This window comes from Panulirus ornatus, chromosome 1 (genome assembly GCF_036320965.1).
Source record: "Panulirus ornatus isolate Po-2019 chromosome 1, ASM3632096v1, whole genome shotgun sequence".
Classification (NCBI taxonomy): domain Eukaryota; kingdom Metazoa; phylum Arthropoda; class Malacostraca; order Decapoda; family Palinuridae; genus Panulirus; species Panulirus ornatus.
The window spans coordinates 86750193-86775518 of record NC_092224.1 but is presented as its reverse complement, the minus strand read 5'-3'; the positions used below and the strand labels follow the sequence as shown (position 1 = coordinate 86775518).

General features: G+C 41.1%; 1 protein-coding gene across 2 annotated transcripts in view; it reads right to left on the bottom strand.

The window, feature by feature from the left end:
* The window catches only part of Kcmf1 (Potassium channel modulatory factor 1), a 205560-nt gene that overhangs the window by 96573 nt on the left and 83661 nt on the right, over positions 1-25326 (bottom strand). Inside the window, exons 3-4 of one of the 2 annotated variants that reach the window (XM_071665279.1) lie at positions 18640-18779; positions 13631-13738 (exon numbers count right to left, since the gene is read on the bottom strand). In XM_071665279.1, the coding sequence (XP_071521380.1) occupies positions 13631-13738; positions 18640-18779 (248 nt within the window). Of the gene's footprint in view, positions 1-8399; positions 8549-13630; positions 13739-18639; positions 18780-25326 lie in introns of those variants that run through there. The other variant, XM_071665278.1, reaches the window with a different exon arrangement.

The following is a 25326-nucleotide window of genomic DNA, read 5'->3' as shown; positions in this document are numbered from 1 at the left end:
ATACCCTCCCATATAATTTCCCAGGAATACTCAACAAACTTTTTTTTTTTTTTTTTTTTTTTTTTTTTTAATACTTTGTCGCTGTCTCCCGCGTTTGCGAGGTAGCGCAAGGAAACAGACGAAAGAAATGGCCCAACCCCCCCATACACATGTACATACACACGTCCACACACGCAAATATACATACCTACACAGCTTTCCTTGGTTTACCCCGGACGCTTCACATGCCTTGATTCAATCCACTGACAGCACGTCAACCCCTGTATACCACATCGCTCCAATTCACTCTATTCCTTGCCCTCCTTTCACCCTCCTGCATGTACAGGCCCCGATCACACAAAATCCTTTTCACTCCATCTTTCCACCCCCAATTTGGTCTCCCTCTTCTCCTCGTTCCCTCCACCTCCGACACATATATCCTCTTGGTCAATCTTTCCTCACTCATTCTCTCCATGTGCCCAAACCATTTCAAAACACCCTCTTCTGCTCTCTCAACCACGCTCTTTTTATTTCCACACATCTCTCTTACCCTTACGTTACTTACTCGATCAAACCACCTCACACCACACATTGTCCTCAAACATCTCATTTCCAGCACATCCATCCTCCTGCGCACAACTCTATCCATAGCCCACGCCTCGCAACCATACAACATTGTTGGAACCACTATTCCTTCAAACATACCCATTTTTGCTTTCCGGGATAATGTTCTCGACTTCCACACATTTTTCAAGGCTCCCAAAATTTTTGCCCCTCCCCCACCCTATGATCCACTTCCGCTTCCATGGTTCCATCCGCTGACAGATCCACTCCCAGATATCTAAAACACTTCACTTCCTCCAGTTTTTCTCCATTCAAACTCACCTCCCAATTGACTTGACCCTCAACCCTACTGTACCTAATAACCTTGCTCTTATTCACATTTACTCTTAACTTTCTTCTTCCACACACTTTACCAAACTCCGTCACCAGCTTCTGCAGTTTCTCACATGAATCCGCCACCAGCGCTGTATCATCAGCGAACAACAACTGACTCACTTCCCAAGCTCTCTCATCCCCAACAGACTTCATACTTGCCCCTCTTTCCAAGACTCTTGCATTTACCTCCCTAACAACCCCATCCATAAACAAATTAAACAACCATGGAGACATCACACACCCCTGCCGCAAACCTACATTCACTGAGAACCAATCACTTTCCTCTCTTCCTACACGTACACATGCCTTACATCCTCGATAAAAACTTTTCACTGCTTCTAACAACTTGCCTCCCACACCATATATTCTTAATACCTTCCACAGAGCATCTCTATCAACTCTATCATATGCCTTCTCCAAATCCATAAATGCTACATACAAATCCATTTGCTTTTCTAAGTATTTCTCACATACATTCTTCAAAGCAAACACCTGATCCACACATCCTCTACCACTTCTGAAACCACACTGCTCTTCCCCAATCTGATGCTCTGTACATGCCTTCACCCTCTCAATCAATACCCTCCCATATAATTTACCAGGAATACTCAACAAACTTATACCTCTGTAATTTGAGCACTCACTTTTATCCCCTTTGCTTTTATACAATGGCACTACGCAAGCATTCTGCCAGTCCTCAGGCACCTCACCATGAGTCATACATACATTAAATAACCTTACCAACCAGTCAACAATACAGTCACCCCCTTTTATAACAAATTCCACCGCAATACCATCCAAACCTGCTGCCTTGCCGGCTTTCATCTTCCGCAAAGCTTTCACTACCTCTTCTCTGTTTACCAAATCATTCTCCCTAACCCTCTCACTTTGCACACCACCTCGACCATCTATATATCTGCCCTATATCTGCCACTCTATCATCAAACACATTCAACTAACCTTCAAAATACTCACTCCATCTCACATCACCACTACTTGTTATCACCTCCCCATTAGCCTCCTTCACTGATGTTCCCACTTGTTCCCTTCTCTTACACTCTTTATTTACTTCCTTCCAAAACATCTTTTTATTCTCCCTAAAATTTAATGATACTCTCTCAACCCAACTCTCATTTGCCCTCTTTTTCACCTCTTGCACCTTTCTCTCAATCAATACCCTCCCATATAATTTCCCAGGAATACTCAAGAAACACACACACACATATATATATATAAATGCCCATACATGCACATTTTTTTTTTTTTTTGCTTTGTCGCTGTCTCCCGCGTTTGCGAGGTAGCGCAAGGAAACAGACGAAAGAAATGGCCCAAGCCACCCCCATACACATGCATATACATACGTCCACACACGCAAAATATACATACCTACACAGCTTTCCATGGTTTACACCAGACGCCTCACATGCCCTGATTCAATCCACCGACAGCACGTCAGCCCCGGTACACCACATCGCTCCAATTCACTCTATTCCTTGCCCTCCTTTCACCCTCCTGCATGTTCAGGCCCCGATCACACAAAATCTTTTTCACTCCATCTTTCCACCTCCAATTTGGTCTCCCTCTTCTCCTTGCTCCCTCCACCTCCGACACATATATCCTCTTGGTCAATCTTTCCTCACTCATTCTCTCCATGTGCCCAAACCATTTCAAAACACCCTCTTCTGCTCTCTCAACCACGCTCTTTTTATTTCCACACATCTCTCTTACCCTTACGTTACTTACTCGATCAAACCACCTCACACCACACATTGTCCTCAAACATCTCATTTCCAGCACATCCATCCTCCTGCGCACAACTCTATCCATAGTCCACGCCTCGCAACCATACAACATTGTTGGAACCACTATTCCTTCAAACATACCCATTTTTGCTTTCCGAGATAATGTTCTCGACTTCCACACATTCTTCAAGGCTCCCAGAATTTCGCCCCCTCCCCCACCCTATGATCCACTTCCGCTTCCATGGTTCCATCCGCTGCCAGATCCACTCCCAGATATCTAAAACACTTCACTTCCTCCAGTTTTTCTCCATTCAAACTCACCTCCCAATTGACTTGACCCTCAACCCTACTGTACCTAATAACCTTGCTCTTATTCACATTTACTCTTAACTTTCTTCTTCCACACACTTTACCAAACTCCGTCACCAGCTTCTGCAGTTTCTCACATGAATCCGCCACCAGCGCTGTATCATCAGCGAACAACAACTGACTCACTTCCCAAGCTCTCTCATCCCCAACAGACTTCATACTTGCCCCTCTTTCCAAGACTCTTGCATTTACCTCCCTAACAACCCCATCCATAAACAAATTAAACAACCATGGAGACATCACACACCCCTGCCGCAAACCTACATTCACTGAGAACCAATCACTTTCCTCTCTTCCTACACGTACACATGCCTTACATCCTCGATAAAAACTTTTCACTGCTTCTAACAACTTGCCTCCCACACCATATATTCTTAATACCTTCCACAGAGCATCTCTATCAACTCTATCATATGCCTTCTCCAGATCCATAAATGCTACATACAAATCCATTTGCTTTTCTAAGTATTTCTCACATACATTCTTCAAAGCAAACACCTGATCCACACATCCTCTACCACTTCTGAAACCACACTGCTCTTCCCCAATCTGATGCTCTGTACATGCCTTCACCCTCTCAATCAATACCCTCCCATATAATTTACCAGGAATACTCAACAAACTTATACCTCTGTAATTTGAGCACTCACTTTTATCCCCTTTGCTTTTATACAATGGCACTACGCAAGCATTCTGCCAGTCCTCAGGCACCTCACCATGAGTCATACATACATTAAATAATCTTACCAACCAGTCAACAATACAGTCACCCCCTTTTATAACAAATTCCACCGCAATACCATCCAAACCTGCTGCCTTGCCGGCTTTCATCTTCCGCAAAGCTTTCACTACCTCTTCTCTGTTTACCAAATCATTCTCCCTAACCCTCTCACTTTGCACACCACCTCGACCATCTATATATCTGCCCTATATCTGCCACTCTATCATCAAACACATTCAACTAACCTTCAAAATACTCACTCCATCTCACATCACCACTACTTGTTATCACCTCCCCATTAGCCTTCTTCACTGATGTTCCCACTTGTTCCCTTCTCTTACACTCTTTATTTACTTCCTTCCAAAACATCTTTTTATTCTCCCTAAAATTTAATGATACTCTCTCAACCCAACTCTCATTTGCCCTCTTTTTCACCTCTTGCACCTTTCTCTCAATCAATACCCTCCCATATAATTTCCCAGGAATACTCAAGAAACACACACACACATATATATATATAAATGCCCATACATGCACATTTTTTTTTTTTTTTTTGCTTTGTCGCTGTCTCCCGCGTTTGCGAGGTAGCGCAAGGAAACAGACGAAAGAAATGGCCCAAGCCACCCCCATACACATGCATATACATACGTCCACACACGCAAAATATACATACCTACACAGCTTTCCATGGTTTACACCAGACGCCTCACATGCCCTGATTCAATCCACCGACAGCACGTCAGCCCCGGTACACCACATCGCTCCAATTCACTCTATTCCTTGCCCTCCTTTCACCCTCCTGCATGTTCAGGCCCCGATCACACAAAATCTTTTTCACTCCATCTTTCCACCTCCAATTTGGTCTCCCTCTTCTCCTTGCTCCCTCCACCTCCGACACATATATCCTCTTGGTCAATCTTTCCTCACTCATTCTCTCCATGTGCCCAAACCATTTCAAAACACCCTCTTCTGCTCTCTCAACCACGCTCTTTTTATTTCCACACATCTCTCTTACCCTTACGTTACTTACTCGATCAAACCACCTCACACCACACATTGTCCTCAAACATCTCATTTCCAGCACATCCATCCTCCTGCGCACAACTCTATCCATAGTCCACGCCTCGCAACCATACAACATTGTTGGAACCACTATTCCTTCAAACATACCCATTTTTGCTTTCCGAGATAATGTTCTCGACTTCCACACATTCTTCAAGGCTCCCAGAATTTCGCCCCCTCCCCCACCCTATGATCCACTTCCGCTTCCATGGTTCCATCCGCTGCCAGATCCACTCCCAGATATCTAAAACACTTCACTTCCTCCAGTTTTTCTCCATTCAAACTCACCTCCCAATTGACTTGACCCTCAACCCTACTGTACCTAATAACCTTGCTCTTATTCACATTTACTCTTAACTTTCTTCTTTCACACACTTTACCAAACTCAGTCACCAGCTTCTGCAGTTTCTCACATGAATCAGCCACCAGCGCTGTATCATCAGCGAACAACAACTGACTCACTTCCCAAGCTCTCTCATCCCCAACAGACGTCATACTTGCCCCTCTTTCCAAAACTCTTGCATTCACCTCCCTAACAACCCCATCCATAAACAAATTAAACAACCATGGAGACATCAAACACCCCTGCCGCAAACCTACATTCACTGAGAACCAATCACTTTCCTCTCTTCCTACACGTACACATGCCTTACATCCTCGATAAAAACTTTTCACTGCTTCTAACAACTTGCCTCCCACACCATATATTCTTAATACCTTCCACAGAGCATCTCTATCAACTCTGTCATATGCCTTCTCCAGATCTATAAATGCTACCTACAAATCCATTTGCTTTTCTAAGTATTTCTCACATACATTCTTCAAAGCAAACACCTGATCCACACATCCTCTACCACTTCTGAAACCACACTGCTCTTCCCCAATCTGATGCTCTGTACATGCCTTCACCCTCTCAATCAATACCCTCCCATATAATTTACCAGGAATACTCAACAAACATGCACATATGCATATATATTAATATCAACATATACATAAGTGGTTTCAGAAGTGGTAGAGGATGTGTGGATCAGGTGTTTGCTTTGAAGAATGTATGTGAGAAATACTTAGAAAAGCAAATGGATTTGTAGGTAGCATTTATAGATCTGGAGAAGGCATATGACAGAGTTGATAGAGATGCTCTGTGGAAGGTATTAAGAATATATGGTGTGGGAGGCAAGTTGTTAGAAGCAGTGAAAAGTTTTTATCGAGGATGTAAGGCATGTGTACGTGTAGGAAGAGAGGAAAGTGATTGGTTCTCAGTGAATGTAGGTTTGCGGCAGGGGTGTTTGATGTCTCCATGGTTGTTTAATTTGTTTATGGATGGGGTTGTTAGGGAGGTGAATGCAAGAGTTTTGGAAAGAGGGGCAAGTATGAAGTCTGTTGTGGATGAGAGAGCTTGGGAAGTGAGTCAGTTGTTGTTCACTGATGATACAGCGCTGGTGGTTGATTCATGTGAGAAACTGCAGAAGCTGGTGACTGAGTTTGGTAAAGTGTGTGAAAGAAGAAAGCTAAGAATAAATGTTAATAAGAGCAAGGTTATTAGGTACAGTAGGGTTGAGGGTCAAGTCAACTGGGAGGTAAGTTTGAATGGAGAAAAACTGGAGGAAGTAATGTGTTTTAGATATCAGGGAGTGGATCTGGCAGCGGATGGAACCATGGAAGCGGAAGTGAATCACAGGGTGGGGGAGGGGGGAAAAATCCTGGGAGCCTTGAAGAATGTGTGGAAGTCGAGAACATTATCTCGGAAAGCAAAAATGGGTATGTTTGAAGGAATAGTGGCTCCAACAATGTTGTATGGTTGCGAGGCGTGGGCTATGGATAGAGTGGTGCGCAGGAGGGTGGATGTGCTGGAAATGAGATGTTTGAGGACAATGTGTGGTGTGAGGTGGTTTGATCGAGTAAGTAATGTAAGGGTAAGAGATATGTGTGGAAATAAAAAGAGCATGGTTGAGAGAGCAGAAGAGGGTGTTTTGAAATGGTTTGGGCACATGGAGAGAATGAGTGAGGAAAGATTGACCAAAAGGATATATGTGTCGGAGGTGGAGGGAACGAGGAGAAGTGGGAGACCAAATTGGAGGTGGAAAGATGGAGTGAAAAAGATTTTGTGTGATCGGGGCCTGAACATGCAGGAGGGTGAAAGGAGGGCAAGGAATAGAGTGAATTGGATCGATGTGGTATACCGGGGTTAACGTGCTGTCAGTGGATTGAATCAGGGCATGTGAAGCGTCTGGGGTAAACCATGGAAAGTTGTGTGGGGCCTGGATGTGGAAAGGGAGCTGTGGTTTCGGGCATTATTGCATGGCAGCTAGAGACTGAGTGTGAATGAATGGGGCCTTTGTTGTCTTTTCCTAGTGCTACCTCGCACACATGAGGGGGAGGGGGAAGGTATTCCATGTGTGGCGAGGTGGCAATGGGAGTGAATGGGGGCAGTGTGAATTGTGTGCATGGGTATATATGTATGTGTCTGTGTATGTATATATATGTGTACATTGAGATGTATAGGTATGTATATTTGCGTGTGTGGACGTGTGTGTGTATACATTGTGTATGGGGGTGGGTTGGGCCATTTCTTTCGTCTGTTTCCTTGCGCTACCTCGCAAATGCGGGAGACAGCGACAAAGATGATTCGGAGGGTGGTGGCATGCCCTAAGCATCAGACTGGAGAGGAAGGATTGAAGGATGTGCTTTGTTGAAGGAGTTACAAATTTGAGAATCATGAACCTATGGGTATCTATTAATTCTTTGAATGACATGTCATGCATAATGTACAAAACTTTACCTTTTCAAAATCAATAATGCAGAAGGGGGAAATCTTAAGCTTTCCTCAACCCCTCTTAATCTCCTACTATATGCATGAGATATGTGGAGAGTACATTTTCTCCCATAATTCCTCAGGAAAAAAAAAAAATATGAAAAGCAGAAAAGAATTATTGAAAAGTAAGTTCCCAATCTCTGCTAGGAAAAGGTGACGAGTTATAAAGTAACAATACAACTACAGAACTAGTAAAAAGCCCTGTGAGGAAAAAGGAAATATAATCTTTTAAATGAGCACTTTCGTAACCAAAAGTATTCCTCAATTTGTCTTTCTTTAAGAGCCTTACAAAAGGACCTTATTTCAAAACTTCTTTGGTAGGGGAACTTCCTTCTGAAAGTAACCTTTCCATTTATCACATGGTGGGTACTTAATACTTCTATGGCAGTTATTTAACACTATTTTTGACATTTTTCTTCCCATCTTTCTCATATCTGTTTAACTGTAGTTTTGTTCCCATCCTTCTCATACCTGTTAAACTAATTAAAGAAACCCACAGTGGCAAAAGCATGTCTATATTAAAGAACCCTGCACATTAAATTGAGTGCCCTTAACCTTCCTACATTTTTTCACGATAAATCATGTTGCTACCTTGTAAGTGTAAAAGAAATTTTGTGTGGGTGCTAATGCTTCACATTCCTTAAAGGAACCCTAGACCTTTTGCACTGTTTCTGACTCTTCCAGGAGAAGATGTTTAACTAGTTGCCAATTTACAGAATGTGAAATTGTTAGACATATAAATGAAAAAAATAATAGCACATAAAAGGATATGAGGTCTCTGGGGGCACCTGATCGGTGATCTAGGGTGAGGTGAGCTGCAAAGTCATCTGTTACGTGATTTGGATCTCCTCCTGGCACAGATGCACAGATTGGACATACCTGTGAGCAAAGGATACAATTTCTCATTAAAAAACTGACCTGAAAAACCTATCAAACAGTATGAAAACCTGTTTAAAAGGAGGAAGGCCAAGAGCTGTTATATCATTAAATACTATAACAGTGCAGTGCTACATGATGGCTAAAAGAGAAAATAAGCTTGGAAAGTTAAGAAATGAGAAATTCAGAGAGCAGAATGGCAAATGAATGTAAAGGGCTAATGATCATACCTCTTCATTGCTTTCAGTAGGTATTCTCAATAATGTTTGTACAGTGAATGCATGGGGTGACTGCACAATTGCAACTTATCAAAGATGAAGGGATGAGGGAACCCTTTATTAGTGAAGAAAAGAGGATTTCAAATAAGGAGAATTTACACTAATTTCTTTTTCTCTTTGATTAACCAACCTACATTCCATTAAGGCCTGGGTCTCATGTGTATTTTGTCTGCAACTAAAGCCTCCAACATAAAAAAAAGTTCTTTATCAGGTAGTAAAAAAGTTTTGGAGAAAAATCAAAATGCAAATGCAGCATATATAGCCTCTAAAAAGCCTTATGATACGGCTCACACAAAATTCAAGACAAGACCATACCTCAGAAGCTTCTCAACTGACACAACAAACAATGTAGGAATCAAAAGGGATATTCAAATTCTACTTTTGTAATTACAAAATAATATATAAATGTGACCTTGAGAGAGTTACCAGAGATATACATAGATATATAGTGTCCATAAAAAAATATTGTCTGCTCCCTATATATTTTCAAAGGTGATACATAGTTAAGGTTCACTTTGGGTACAAGCATATGGTGCTCTTAAGGTGAAATCATCAAACATCTAGTCACAATCTTTTGGAAAGAATGTTTTTTCTTTACTCTTCCTGGTTGCCACTTCAGGAATTTAGCTTCTGTATTTCTTCTACATGTGCTTCAGGAGGTTACCTTTAACCTTTCTAAAGAGAAGACAGCCAAAATTTTCACCAAAAAATCACAAAAATGGGTACATGGGATTTCTTGGCACATTGAGAGCTCAGAACAATCATGCAGCTGCTTCCTGCAACACCTAATCAATATCTTGATTTATTCAGGAGATCAAGGGCCCACAAACATAAAACATGGACCTAAAATACATCAGGAATCTTGCCAATTCCATGCTTAAGACATCTGCAGGTAGTAATTAAGGCCAAATGAAAGAAGTCACAGTACTAAAATGTAATAGTGACATTGCCAGTGAAAATGTATGGGGAAGCAGACAAGGTTTTTCATGGATAATGTACCTATGAACCTTGTAAATACTCTACAAAAATAATAGTAATAATTTTTTTCAATACTTGATCGCTGTTTCCTGCGTTATTGAGGGAGCACCAAGACACAGACAAAGGAAAGGCACATCAATCTTTCCTCACTCATTCTCTCCATGTGCCCAAACCATTTCAAAACACCCTCTTCTGCTCTCTCAACCACGCTCTTTTTATTTCCACACATCTCTCTTACCCTTACGTTACTTACTCGATCAAACCACCTCACACCACACATTGTCCTCAAACATCTCATTTCCAGCACATCCATCCTCCTGCGCACAACTCTATCCATAGTCCACGCCTCGCAACCATACAACATTGTTGGAACCACTATTCCTTCAAACATACCCATTTTTGCTTTCCGAGATAATGTTCTCGACTTCCACACATTCTTCAAGGCTCCCAGAATTTCGCCCCCTCCCCCACCCTATGATCCACTTCCGCTTCCATGGTTCCATCCGCTGCCAGATCCACTCCCAGATATCTAAAACACTTCACTTCCTCCAGTTTTTCTCCATTCAAACTCACCTCCCAATTGACTTGACCCTCAACCCTACTGTACCTAATAACCTTGCTCTTATTCACATTTACTCTTAACTTTCTTCTTTCACACACTTTACCAAACTCAGTCACCAGCTTCTGCAGTTTCTCACATGAATCAGCCACCAGCGCTGTATCATCAGCGAACAACAACTGACTCACTTCCCAAGCTCTCTCATCCACAACAGACTTCATACTTGCCCCTCTTTCCAAAACTCTTGCATTCACCTCCCTAACAACCCCATCCATAAACAAATTAAACAACCATGGAGACATCACACACCCCTGCCGCAAACCTACATTCACTGAGAACCAATCACTTTCCTCTCTTCCTACACGTACACATGCCTTACATCCTCGATAAAAACTTTTCACTGCTTCTAACAACTTGCCTCCCACACCATATATTCTTAATACCTTCCACAGAGCATCTCTATCAACTCTATCATATGCCTTCTCCAGATCCATAAATGCTACATACAAATCCATTTGCTTTTCTAAGTATTTCTCACATACATTCTTCAAAGCAAACACCTGATCCACACATCCTCTACCACTTCTGAAACCACACTGCTCTTCCCCAATCTGATGCTCTGTACATGCCTTCACCCTCTCAATCAATACCCTCCCATATAATTTACCAGGAATACTCAACAAACATGCACATATGCATATATATTAATATCAACATATACATAAGTGGTTTCAGAAGTGGTAGAGGATGTGTGGATCAGGTGTTTGCTTTGAAGAATGTATGTGAGAAATACTTAGAAAAGCAAATGGATTTGTAGGTAGCATTTACAGATCTGGAGAAGGCATATGATAGAGTTGATAGAGATGCTCTGTGGAAGGTATTAAGAATATATGGTGTGGGAGGCAAGTTGTTAGAAGCAGTGAAAAGTTTTTATCGAGGATGTAAGGCATGTGTACGTGTAGGAAGAGAGGAAAGTGATTGGTTCTCAGTGAATGTAGGTTTGCGGCAGGGGTGTTTGATGTCTCCATGGTTGTTTAATTTGTTTATGGATGGGGTTGTTAGGGAGGTGAATGCAAGAGTTTTGGAAAGAGGGGCAAGTATGAAGTCTGTTGTGGATGAGAGAGCTTGGGAAGTGAGTCAGTTGTTGTTCACTGATGATACAGCGCTGGTGGTTGATTCATGTGAGAAACTGCAGAAGCTGGTGACTGAGTTTGGTAAAGTGTGTGAAAGAAGAAAGCTAAGAATAAATGTTAATAAGAGCAAGGTTATTAGGTACAGTAGGGTTGAGGGTCAAGTCAATTGGGAGGTAAGTTTGAATGGAGAAAAACTGGAGGAAGTAATGTGTTTTAGATATCAGGGAGTGGATCTGGCAGCGGATGGAACCATGGAAGCGGAAGTGAATCACAGGGTGGGGGAGGGGGGAAAAATCCTGGGAGCCTTGAAGAATGTGTGGAAGTCGAGAACATTATCTCGGAAAGCAAAAATGGGTATGTTTGAAGGAATAGTGGTTCCAACAATGTTGTATGGTTGCGAGGCGTGGGCTATGGATAGAGTGGTGCGCAGGAGGGTGGATGTGCTGGAAATGAGATGTTTGAGGACAATGTGTGGTGTGAGGTGGTTTGATCGAGTAAGTAATGTAAGGGTAAGAGATATGTGTGGAAATAAAAAGAGCATGGTTGAGAGAGCAGAAGAGGGTGTTTTGAAATGGTTTGGGCACATGGAGAGAATGAGTGAGGAAAGATTGACCAAAAGGATATATGTGTCGGAGGTGGAGGGAACGAGGAGAAGTGGGAGACCAAATTGGAGGTGGAAAGATGGAGTGAAAAAGATTTTGTGTGATCGGGGCCTGAACATGCAGGAGGGTGAAAGGAGGGCAAGGAATAGAGTGAATTGGATCGATGTGGTATACCGGGGTTAACGTGCTGTCAGTGGATTGAATCAGGGCATGTGAAGCGTCTGGGGTAAACCATGGAAAGTTGTGTGGGGCCTGGATGTGGAAAGGGAGCTGTGGTTTCGGGCATTATTGCATGGCAGCTAGAGACTGAGTGTGAATGAATGGGGCCTTTGTTGTCTTTTCCTAGTGCTACCTCGCACACATGAGGGGGCGGGGGAAGGTATTCCATGTGTGGCGAGGTGGCGATGGGAGTGAATGGGGGCAGTGTGAATTGTGTGCATGGGTATATATGTATGTGTCTGTGTATGTATATATATGTGTACATTGAGATGTATAGGTATGTATATTTGCGTGTGTGGACGTGTGTGTGTATACATTGTGTATGGGGGTGGGTTGGGCCATTTCTTTCGTCTGTTTCCTTGTGCTACCTCGCAAATGCGGGAGACAGCGACAAAGATGATTCGGAGGGTGGTGGTATGCCCTAAGCATCAGACTGGAGAGGAAGGATTGAAGGATGTGCTTTGTTGAAGGAGTTACAAATTTGAGAATCATGAACCTATGGGTATCTATTAATTCTTTGAATGACATGTCATGCATAATGTACAAAACTTTACCTTTTCAAAATCAATAATGCAGAAGGGGGAAATCTTAAGCTTTCCTCAACCCCTCTTAATCTCCTACTATATGCATGAGATATGTGGAGAGTACATTTTCTCCCATAATTCCTCAGGAAAAAAAAAAAATATGAAAAGCAGAAAAGAATTATTGAAAAGTAAGTTCCCAATCTCTGCTAGGAAAAGGTGACGAGTTATAAAGTAACAATACAACTACAGAACTAGTAAAAAGCCCTGTGAGGAAAAAGGAAATATAATCTTTTAAATGAGCACTTTCGTAACCAAAAGTATTCCTCAATTTGTCTTTCTTTAAGAGCCTTACAAAAGGACCTTATTTCAAAACTTCTTTGGTAGGGGAACTTCCCTCTGAAAGTAACCTTTCCATTTATCACATGGTGGGTACTTAATACTTCTATGGCAGTTATTTAACACTATTTTTGACATTTTTCTTCCCATCTTTCTCATATCTGTTTAACTGTAGTTTTGTTCCCATCCTTCTCATACCTGTTAAACTAATTAAAGAAACCCACAGTGGCAAAAGCATGTCTATATCAAAGAACCCTGCACATTAAATTGAGTGCCCTTAACCTTCCTACATTTTTTCACGATAAATCATGTTGCTACCTTGTAAGTGTAAAAGAAATTTTGTCTGGGTGCTAATGCTTCACATTCCTTAAAGGAACCCTAGACCTTTTGCACTGTTTCTGACTCTTCCAGGAGAAGATGTTTAACTAGTTGCCAATTTACAGAATGTGAAATTGTTAGACATATAAATGAAAAAAATAATAGCACATAAAAGGATATGAGGTCTCTGGGGGCACCTGATCGGTGATCTAGGGTGAGGTGAGCTGCAAAGTCATCTGTTACGTGATTTGGATCTCCTCCTGGCACAGATGCACAGATTGGACATACCTGTGAGCAAAGGATACAATTTCTCATTAAAAAACTGACCTGAAAAACCTATCAAACAGTATGAAAACCTGTTTAAAAGGAGGAAGGCCAAGAGCTGTTATATCATTAAATACTATAACACTGCAGTGCTACATGATGGCTAAAAGAGAAAATAAGCTTGGAAAGTTAAGAAATGAGAAATTCAGAGAGCAGAATGGCAAATGAATGTAAAGGGCTAATGATCATACCTCTTCATTGCTTTCAGTAGGTATTCTCATGTTTGTACAGTGAATGCATGGGGTGACTGCACAATTGCAACTTATCAAAGATGAAGGGATGAGGGAACCCTTTATTAGTGAAGAAAAGAGGATTTCAAATAAGGAGAATTTACACTAATTTCTTTTTCTCTTTGATTAACCAACCTACATTCCATTAAGGCCTGGGTCTCATGTGTATTTTGTCTGCAACTAAAGCCTCCAACATAAAAAAAAGTTCTTTATCAGGTAGTAAAAAAGTTTTGGAGAAAAATCAAAATGCAAATGCAGCATATATAGCCTCTAAAAAGCCTTATGATACGGCTCACACAAAATTCAAGACAAGACCATACCTCAGAAGCTTCTCAACTGACACAACAAACAATGTAGGAATCAAAAGGGATATTCAAATTCTACTTTTGTAATTACAAAATAATATATAAATGTGACCTTGAGAGAGTTACCAGAGATATACATAGATATTTAGTGTCCATAAAAAAATATTGTCTGCTCCCTATATATTTTCAAAGGTGATACATAGTTAAGGTTCACTTTGGGTACAAGCATATGGTGCTCTTAAGGTGAAATCATCAAACATCTAGTCACAATCTTTTGGAAAGAATGTTTTTTCTTTACTCTTCCTGGTTGCCACTTCAGGAATTTAGCTTCTGTATTTCTTCTACATGTGCTTCAGGAGGTTACCTTTAACCTTTCTAAAGAGAAGACAGCCAAAATTTTCACCAAAAAATCACAAAAATGGGTACATGGGATTTCTTGGCACATTGAGAGCTCAGAACAATCATGCAGCTGCTTCCTGCAACACCTAATCAATATCTTGATTTATTCAGGAGATCAAGGGCCCACAAACATAAAACATGGACCTAAAATACATCAGGAATCTTGCCAATTCCATGCTTAAGACATCTGCAGGTAGTAATTAAGGCCAAATGAAAGAAGTCACAGTACTAAAATGTAATAGTGACATTGCCAGTGAAAATGTATGGGGAAGCAGACAAGGTTTTTCATGGATAATGTACCTATGAACCTTGTAAATACTCTACAAAAATAATAGTAATAATTTTTTTCAATACTTGATCGCTGTTTCCTGCGTTATTGAGGGAGCACCAAGACACAGACAAAGGAAAGGCACATCCACTCACATACACATATATAAATATATAAATACATCAATATACACATAAATGTCCATACATGTAAATATTCATACTTATTCGCCACCAAACGTTCCTAATGCCACCCTGCCCCACAGGAAACAGCATAAATGCATGAAAGAAAAGAAAAAAATCATAACATATACATTTTCTTCTTCTCCCTCACATCTGATCGCTGCCTCCTGTGTCAGCAAAGTAGTGCCAAGAAACAGACAAAGAAAAGCTATATCTCCTCAAATCAATACACAAGTTGTCATGTGTAATGCACTGAAACTAGTCCCCACACACCTTTCTACCGTTTACCTCAAATGTTTCACATGCCCTGGTTCAGCCCATTGACAGCAAGTTGACCCCAGTATATCATATTGTTATAATTCACTCTATTCTGTGAATGCTTTTCACTCTCCTGCATGTTTAGGCCCTGGCTCAAAATCTTTTTCACTCTATCTTTCAATCTCGAAATTGGACTACCCTTTCTTCTTGTCCTCTCTCAACCTTTCTCACTCATTCTCTCCATATGTTCAAATCATTTCAACACAACCTTTCCTGCTCTCTTAACCATGCTCTTTTTACTCCTACACTTATCTCTTACCCTTTAATTTCAAACTTGATCAAACCACCTCACACCACATAATGTCCTTAAACATTTCATTTCCAACACATCCACCCTCTTCCATACAATCCTATCTATACCCCATGCCTCACAACCATATACCCATTTTCATTTCTCCGAGATAACGTTCTCTCTTTCCACACATTCTTCATCGCTCCCAGAACCTTCACCGCCTCCTCCATCCTATGACTCACTTCCACTTCCACGGTTCCATTTGCTGTTAAGCCCGCTTCCAGATACATAGAACATTTCACTTCCTCCAATTTTTCTCCATTCAAACTTACAACCCAACTAACTGGTCCCTCAACCCTAGTGAACCTAATAACCTTGCTCTAATTCACATTAATCTCAACTTTCTCCTTTCACACACTTTTCTAAACTCGGTCATCAACTTCTACAGTTTCTCACTCGAATCAGTCACCAGTGCTGTATCATTGGCAAACAGCAACTGATTCACTTCTTAAGCCCTCTCATCCCCAACAGACTGCATACTCACCCCTCTCCAAAACTCTTGCATTTTACCTCCCTAACTACCCCACCCATATACAAATCAAACAACCATGAGGAAGTCACACACCCCTGCCTCAGATCGACCTTCACTGGCAACCAATCACTCTTCTCTGCTCCTACTTGTACACATGCCTTACACCCTTGATAAAAACTTTTCACTGCTTCTTGCAGCTTACCTCCCACACCTTATACTCTGAAGACCTTCTACAAAGTGTCTCTATCCACACTATCATATACCTTATTCAAGTCCATAAATGTCACAAACAAATTTATCTGTTTAAGTATTTCTTACACACATTCTTCAAAGTAAACAACTGATCCACACATCCTCTACCACGTCTGAAACCACATTGCTACTCCCCAATCTGATGCTCTGTACATGCCTTCACCCTCTCAATCAATAGCCTCCCATACAATTTTCCAGGAATACTCAACAAACTTATGCCTCTGTAGTTTGAACACTTTATCCCCTTTGCCTTTGTACACTGGTACTATACATGTATTCTGCCAATCCTCAGGCACTTCACCATGATTCATACATACATTCAATATCCTTACCAACTTATCAACAAGACAGTCACCACATTTCTAAATAAATTCAACTGTAATACCATCCAACCCTTTCCATGGTTTACCCCAGACACTTCACTTTTCCTGGTTCAATTCATGGACAGAACGTTGACCCCAGAATACCAAATCATTCCATTTCACTACATCTTGTGTATGCCTTTCACCATTCTGCCTGTTCAGGCTCCGATCACTCAAAATCTTTTTCACTCCATCCTTCCATCCCCAATCTGGTCTCCCTGTTCTCCTTGTTCCCTCCACTTCTGACACATATATCCTCTCTGTCAACCTTTCCTTCCCCTTTCTGTCTATATGTCCAAACTATATCTGCATACCCTCTTCTGCTCTATCAACCATCCTTTTCTCATTTCCAACATTTCCAATTTCTTATCCTTTCATTATTTTCTTGATCAAACCACCTCACACCACATACTGTCCTCAAACATTTCATTGCCAACACATTGACCATCCTCTGCCCAGCCATGCCTAGAATCCACATAATACTGTTGGGACTACTACACCTTCAAACATTCCTATTCTTGCTATATATCTATCTTTCCAAATCTCTGAAGCCTGTTCCCGCCTCGAACTCCCTCAAGGGGCTGGCCATGGCAACAGTCTCCATAATTAATGAACTCCATTTCTGCCTCCCTCTTTTTCCACACACTCTTCAGTGCTACCAGCACTTTAACCCCTTCACCCACGAGTTACTTTTGCTCCACGGTTCCATTAGCTGCCATGTCCACTCCTAGGTATCTAAAACACTTCACTTCCTCCAATTCCTCTTCACTCTAACTCACATCCCAACTAAAGTGTCCCTCCAACTCAACTTCTTCCTTTTGCACACTCTTCCAAACTCAGTCACCAACTTCAGCAATCTGTCACTTGAATCTGCCACTGGTGCTTATAATAAGATAAAGAAAAAAACTTCCCAAGCCCTCTTATCTCCTACAGACTGCATACTCACTCCTCTCTCAAAGACTCTTACATTCACCTAAGTATTTAATTTTCTTTTCATACGTATTCGCCATTTCCCTAATTAGCGAGATAGCATTAAGAACAAAGGACCAAGCCTTTGGGGGAATGTATGTACATATAAACTAGATAAGAAAAAATATTCACCTGCCAAATAATGTCAGATTACTGGCATGGGATTAAAAGTGAAACTTACAAAACACAGCACTTCATGTCAAGACTCCTTGAGTTGCTTCAGGGGTTTCCTTACAAAGACTCCTGGCAGTGCTCAAGAGGTCTCCATGTGAAGAATATTGACAGTACTTAAGGAGTCTCAACATGAAGACCACTGGCAATTAAGGGTTAAGAAAGAAGAGTAAGAGGACCTCCAGTCTGAATTTCCAACTTCCAAAACCCTTTACAAGTTGACGAGTTTCAAAAACTTGAATCTATGGCAGTAATGCTCCTCACTTTTCTTATTTTGTTACTTTCTACAGTTTCTGTACCTAAAATAATTTTAGATAAAGAAGATTTTGAACAAGTTCAAAGAATGAATGCCTTTCAAATGTTTTACAGTATATATCTCTATGTCTTACATATAAACGTCCTTTAAGAGAAATACGGCCATAAGGCATAAACAAAAGTTCAATAATGTCTCTATCATCCGAAAAAATCTGGAATCTTACACAGTTTGGTACCAAAGAAGTCTGACTTGATATCTCACACTTGTGTTTACTTACATTAATTAACTGAAAAGTTTTAATTACTACAATGAAAATCTTAAAATTTTGTTATAATGATTTAACCATAAAAACAAAAATTTGGGGAAATAATTACCAAGCCATCACCTACCACTTCATAAGCAGTGTCTGGGTGATCAGCAGTGACATGATCTTGAAGTGTCGTTTCTGTGAAGCCCATTTTACCACAAAACGGACATGTTAAACTTTGAGGCTGGTCCACTGAAAGTGCCTCACCTCCATAATATACATCTAAAACAAAACATATCAACATTAATGCTGGTTACAGAACAGGTACCTTAAAAAATATATCAACATTATATAGGGGTATGAGTTTCTTATGCCTGTTGGCCATTCTTCGTCACAGCAAGGTAGCACTTGGAAAAGAAAAACAATGAACTCATTTCAAGACAGCAGGAAGGCTGCTTGCTTTCTACATACAACACTAATCCCCATCAAATGTTTTTGGTCCCTCTATAATTACTATTCATGTGTTATGGGGAGAGACTTTTGCACTCACTTTGCCACCATCTGCATGAACAAGGACAAGCTGACAATATGGGTACATGTGTTGGAAGTGTAATAAACAGTGAAAAAGGAGAAATTGCGGACAAGACAGAAGTTTGGAATGAAATTGGCTTCAAGTCTTCAAGACCTAACTGTGCAAGTGAGTGTGAGGCATGAACAGGCTTGAGTCAATTGGAGAGATGCAGTATGTAGAAGGCAATATGCTGTCAATGGGTTGAACCATGGTATATCAAACAGTTGAGGGAAACATTGGCAGGCCTTGGCTGCAGATACTGGGGCTCAGATTTCTGCGAAATAATCATGACAGCTATGGAAAGGACATGAGGAAGTAAGCCCATTTTTCGGCACTAACATGCTGCATGGGAAAAGACAATCGCATAAGCTTGAATAGAGAAGAATTGGAGGAAGTGAAGTGTTTTAGATATCTGGGAGCGGACTTGGCAGTGAATGGAACCATGAGCAGAGGTGAGGGGGTAAGTTTCTGGGAGCAACGAAGGATGTGTGGAAAGAGAGATCGTTATCTTGCAGCAAAATTGGGTATGTTTAATGGAACAGTAGTTCCAACAATATTATATAGTTGTGAGGCATGGGGTATAGATAGGGTTGTAAGAAGGAGGGTGGATGGTTTGGAAATGAAATGTTTTGAGAACAATATGGGGTGTGAAGTGGTTTGATCTAGTAGGTAATGAAAAGAGAGATGTGTAGTAATAAACAGAGTATGGTTGAGAGAGCAAAAGAGGGTGTTGAAATGGTTTGGAGATATGGAGGGAATTAGTGAAGAAAGGTTGACAAAGAGGATATAAGTGTCAGAGGTGGAGGGAACAGGGAGAAGCAAGAGACCAAATTGGAAGTGGAAGGATGGAGTGAAAAAGATTTTGAGCAAATGGGGCCTGAACATGCAAAAAGGTTAGAGGCATGCAAGGAATGGAGTGAACCAGGGCAAACCAGGGCATGTGAAACATCTGGGGTAAACCATGGAAAGGTCTGTGGGGACTGGATGTGGACAGGGAGCTGTGGTTTCCGAGCACTGCACATGACAGCTAAAGGCTGAGTGTGAATGAACGTGGCCTTTTTTGTCTGTTTTCTTGGCATTACCTTCCTGATGTAGACTGTGGCAATGCTGTTTCCTGTGCGGATGGTTGGTGCCAGGAATGGATGAAGGCAAGCAAGTATTAATAGGTACATGTGTGTATATGTTGATATGTATATATGCATGTATATGTACGTGTATGAGCATGTATGTACATATATGTGTGTAAGAGTGGATAGGTCTTTCTTCATCTGTTTCCTTGTGCTACCTTGCTGCCATGGAAAACAGTAATCAAATATATATAAAAAACTTATCTATTATTGTACTTGATTGCCATTTCCCTGAATTAGCAAGGTAGCGCCAGGAAACAAATGAAGAAAGACCCATCCACTCATATACACATATATGTACATACATACATACACACATGTACATAGACATACATACATACGCATACATACAACACATGTACATTTATATTTATTCTATTATACTTAACCACAGTCTCCTACGTTAGCGAGGTAGCACAGAGAAACAAACGAGGAATGGCCCAACCCATCCATATACACAGGTATATACATAAATGCCCACACATGCACATATACATACATATACATTTAAACATATACATACACAGGCAAATATATATATACACATGTACATATCCATACTTACTGCCTTCATCCATTCCTGTCGCCACCCTGCCACACGTGAAAAGAACACCCCCCCCAGCGAGGCAGTGCAAGGAACAGAAAAAAAGGCCACATTCGTTCACACTCAGTCTCTAGCTGTCGTATGTAATGCACCGAAACCGTATATTTTTTTTTTTTTTTTTTTTGCTTTGTCGCTGTCTCCCGCGTTTGCGAGGTAGCGCAAGGAAACAGACGAAAGAAATGGCCCAACCCACCCCCATACACATGCCTTGATTCAACCCACTGACAGCACGTCAACCCCGGTATACCACATCGCTCCAATTCACTCTATTCTTTGCTCTCCTTTCACCCTCCTGCATGTTCAGGCCCCGACCACACAAAATCTTTTTCACTCCATCTTTCCACCTCCAATTTGGTCTCCCTCTTCTCCTCGTTCCCTCCACCTCCGACACATATATCCTCTTGGTCAATCTTTCCTCACTCATTCTCTCCATGTGACCAAACCATTTCAAAATACCCTCTTCTGCTCTCTCAACCACGCTCTTTTTATTTCCACACATCTCTCTTACCCTTACGTTACTTACTCGATCAAACCACCTCACACCACACATTGTCCTCAAACATCTCATTTCCAGCACATCCATCCTCCTGCGCACAACTCTATCCATAGTCCATGCCTCGCAACCATACAACATTGATGGAACCACTATTCCTTCAAACATACCCATTTTTGCTTTCCGAGATAATGTTCTCGACTTCCACACATTCTTCAAGGCTCCCAGAATTTTCGCCCCCTCCCCCACCCTATGATCCACTTCCGCTTCCATGGTTCCATCCGCTGCCAGATCCACTCCCAGATATCTAAAACACTTCACTTCCTCCAGTTTTTCTCCATTCAACTCACCTCCCAATTGAATTGACCCTCAACCCTACTGTACCTAACAACCTTGCTCTTATTGACATTTACTCTTAACTTTCTTCTTTCACACACTTTACCAAACTCAGTCACCAGCTTCTGCAGTTTCTCACATGAATCAGCCACCAGCGCTGTATCATCAGCGAACAACAACTGACTCACTTCCCAAGCTCTCTCATCCCCAACAGACTTCATACTTGCCCCTTTTCAAAACTCTTGCATTTTACCTCCCTAACTACCCCACCCATATACAAATCAAACAACCATGAGGAAGTCACACACCCCTGCCTCAGATCGACCTTCACTGGCAACCAATCACTCTTCTCTGCTCCTACTTGTACACATGCCTTACACCCTTGATAAAAACTTTTCACTGCTTCTTGCAGCTTACCTCCCACACCTTATACTCTGAAGACCTTCTACAAAGTGTCTCTATCCACACTATCATATACCTTATTCAAGTCCATAAATGTCACAAACAAATTTATCTGTTTAAGTATTTCTTACACACATTCTTCAAAGTAAACACCTGATCCACACATCCTCTACCACGTCTGAAACCACATTGCTACTCCCCAATCTGATGCTCTGTACATGCCTTCACCCTCTCAATCAATAGCCCCTACATCCATATATACAATTTTCCAGGAATACTCAACAAACTTATGCCTCTGTAGTTTGAACACTTTATCCCCTTTGCCTTTGTACACTGGTACTATACATGTATTCTGCTAATCCTCAGGCACTTCACCATGATTCATACATACATTCAATATCCTTACCAACTTATCAACAAGACAGTCACCACATTTCTAAATAAATTCAACTGTAATACCATCCAACCCTTTCCATGGTTTACCCCAGACACTTCACTTTTCCTGGTTCAATTCATGGACAGAACGTTGACCCCAGAATACCAAATCATTCCATTTCACTACATCTTGTGTATGCCTTTCACCATTCTGCCTGTTCAGGCTCCGATCACTCAAAATCTTTTTCACTCCATCCTTCCATCCCCAATCTGGTCTCCCTGTTCTCCTTGTTCCCTCCACTTCTGACACATATATCCTCTCTGTCAACCTTTCCTTCCTCTTTCTGTCTATATGTCCAAACTATATCTGCATACCCTCTTCTGCTCTATCAACCATCCTTTTCTCATTTCCAACATTTCCAATTTCTTATCCTTTCATTATTTTCTTGATCAAACCACCTCACACCACATACTGTCCTCAAACATTTCATTGCCAACACATTGACCATCCTCTGCCCAGCCATGCCTAGAATCCACATAATACTGTTGGGACTACTACACCTTCAAACATTCCTATTCTTGCTATATATCTATCTTTCCAAATCTCTGAAGCCTGTTCCCGCCTCGAACTCCCTCAAGGGGCTGGCCATGGCAACAGTCTCCATAATTAATGAACTCCATTTCTGCCTCCCTCTTTTTCCACACACTCTTCAGTGCTACCAGCACTTTAACCCCTTCACCCACGAGTTACTTTTGCTCCACGGTTCCATTAGCTGCCATGTCCACTCCTAGGTATCTAAAACACTTCACTTCCTCCAATTCCTCTTCACTCTAACTCACATCCCAACTAAAGTGTCCCTCCAACTCAACTTCTTCCTTTTGCACACTCTTCCAAACTCAGTCACCAACTTCAGCAATCTGTCACTTGAATCTGCCACTGGTGCTTATAATAAGATAAAGAAAAAAACTTCCCAAGCCCTCTTATCTCCTACAGACTGCATACTCACTCCTCTCTCAAAGACTCTTACATTCACCTAAGTATTTAATTTTCTTTTCATACGTATTCGCCATTTCCCTAATTAGCGAGATAGCATTAAGAACAAAGGACCAAGCCTTTGGGGGAATGTATGTACATATAAACTAGATAAGAAAAAATATTCACCTGCCAAATAATGTCAGATTACTGGCATGGGATTAAAATGAAACTTACAAAACACAGCACTTCATGTCAAGACTCCTTGAGTTGCTTCAGGGGTTTCCTTACAAAGACTCCTGGCAGTGCTCAAGAGGTCTCCATGTGAAGAATATTGACAGTACTTAAGGAGTCTCAACATGAAGACCACTGGCAATTAAGGGTTAAGAAAGAAGAGTAAGAGGACCTCCAGTCTGAATTTCCAACTTCCAAAACCCTTTACAAGTTGACGAGTTTCAAAAACTTGAATCTATGGCAGTAATGCTCCTCACTTTTCTTATTTTGTTACTTTCTACAGTTTCTGTACCTAAAATAATTTTAGATAAAGAAGATTTTGAACAAGTTCAAAGAATGAATGCCTTTCAAATGTTTTACAGTATATATCTCTATGTCTTACATATAAACGTCCTTTAAGAGAAATACGGCCATAAGGCATAAACAAAAGTTCAATAATGTCTCTATCATCCGAAAAAATCTGGAATCTTACACAGTTTGGTACCAAAGAAGTCTGACTTGATATCTCACACTTGTGTTTACTTACATTAATTAACTGAAAAGTTTTAATTACTACAATGAAAATCTTAAAATTTTGTTATAATGATTTAACCATAAAAACAAAAATTTGGGGAAATAATTACCAAGCCATCACCTACCACTTCATAAGCAGTGTCTGGGTGATCAGCAGTGACATGATCTTGAAGTGTCGTTTCGTGAAGCCCATTTTACCACAAAACGGACATGTTAAACTTTGAGGCTGGTCCACTGAAAGTGCCTCACCTCCATAATATACATCTAAAACAAAACATATCAACATTAATGCTGGTTACAGAACAGGTACCTTAAAAAATATATCAACATTATATAGGGGTATGAGTTTCTTATGCCTGTTGGCCATTCTTCGTCACAGCAAGGTAGCACTTGGAAAAGAAAAACAATGAACTCATTTCAAGACAGCAGGAAGGCTGCTTGCTTTCTACATACAACACTAATCCCCATCAAATGTTTTTGGTCCCTCTATAATTACTATTCATGTGTTATGGGGAGAGACTTTTGCACTCACTTTGCCACCATCTGCATGAACAAGGACAAGCTGACAATATGGGTACATGTGTTGGAAGTGTAATAAACAGTGAAAAAGGAGAAATTGCGGACAAGACAGAAGTTTGGAATGAAATTGGCTTCAAGTCTTCAAGACCTAACTGTGCAAGTGAGTGTGAGGCATGAACAGGCTTGAGTCAATTGGAGAGATGCAGTATGTAGAAGGCAATATGCTGTCAATGGGTTGAACCATGGTATATCAAACAGTTGAGGGAAACATTGGCAGGCCTTGGCTGCAGATACTGGGGCTCAGATTTCTGCGAAATAATCATGACAGCTATGGAAAGGACATGAGGAAGTAAGCCCATTTTTCGGCACTAACATGCTGCATGGGAAAAGACAATCGCATAAGCTTGAATAGAGAAGAATTGGAGGAAGTGAAGTGTTTTAGATATCTGGGAGCGGACTTGGCAGTGAATGGAACCATGAGCAGAGGTGAGGGGGTAAGTTTCTGGGAGCAACGAAGGATGTGTGGAAAGAGAGATCGTTATCTTGCAGCAAAATTGGGTATGTTTAATGGAACAGTAGTTCCAACAATATTATATAGTTGTGAGGCATGGGGTATAGATAGGGTTGTAAGAAGGAGGGTGGATGGTTTGGAAATGAAATGTTTTGAGAACAATATGGGGTG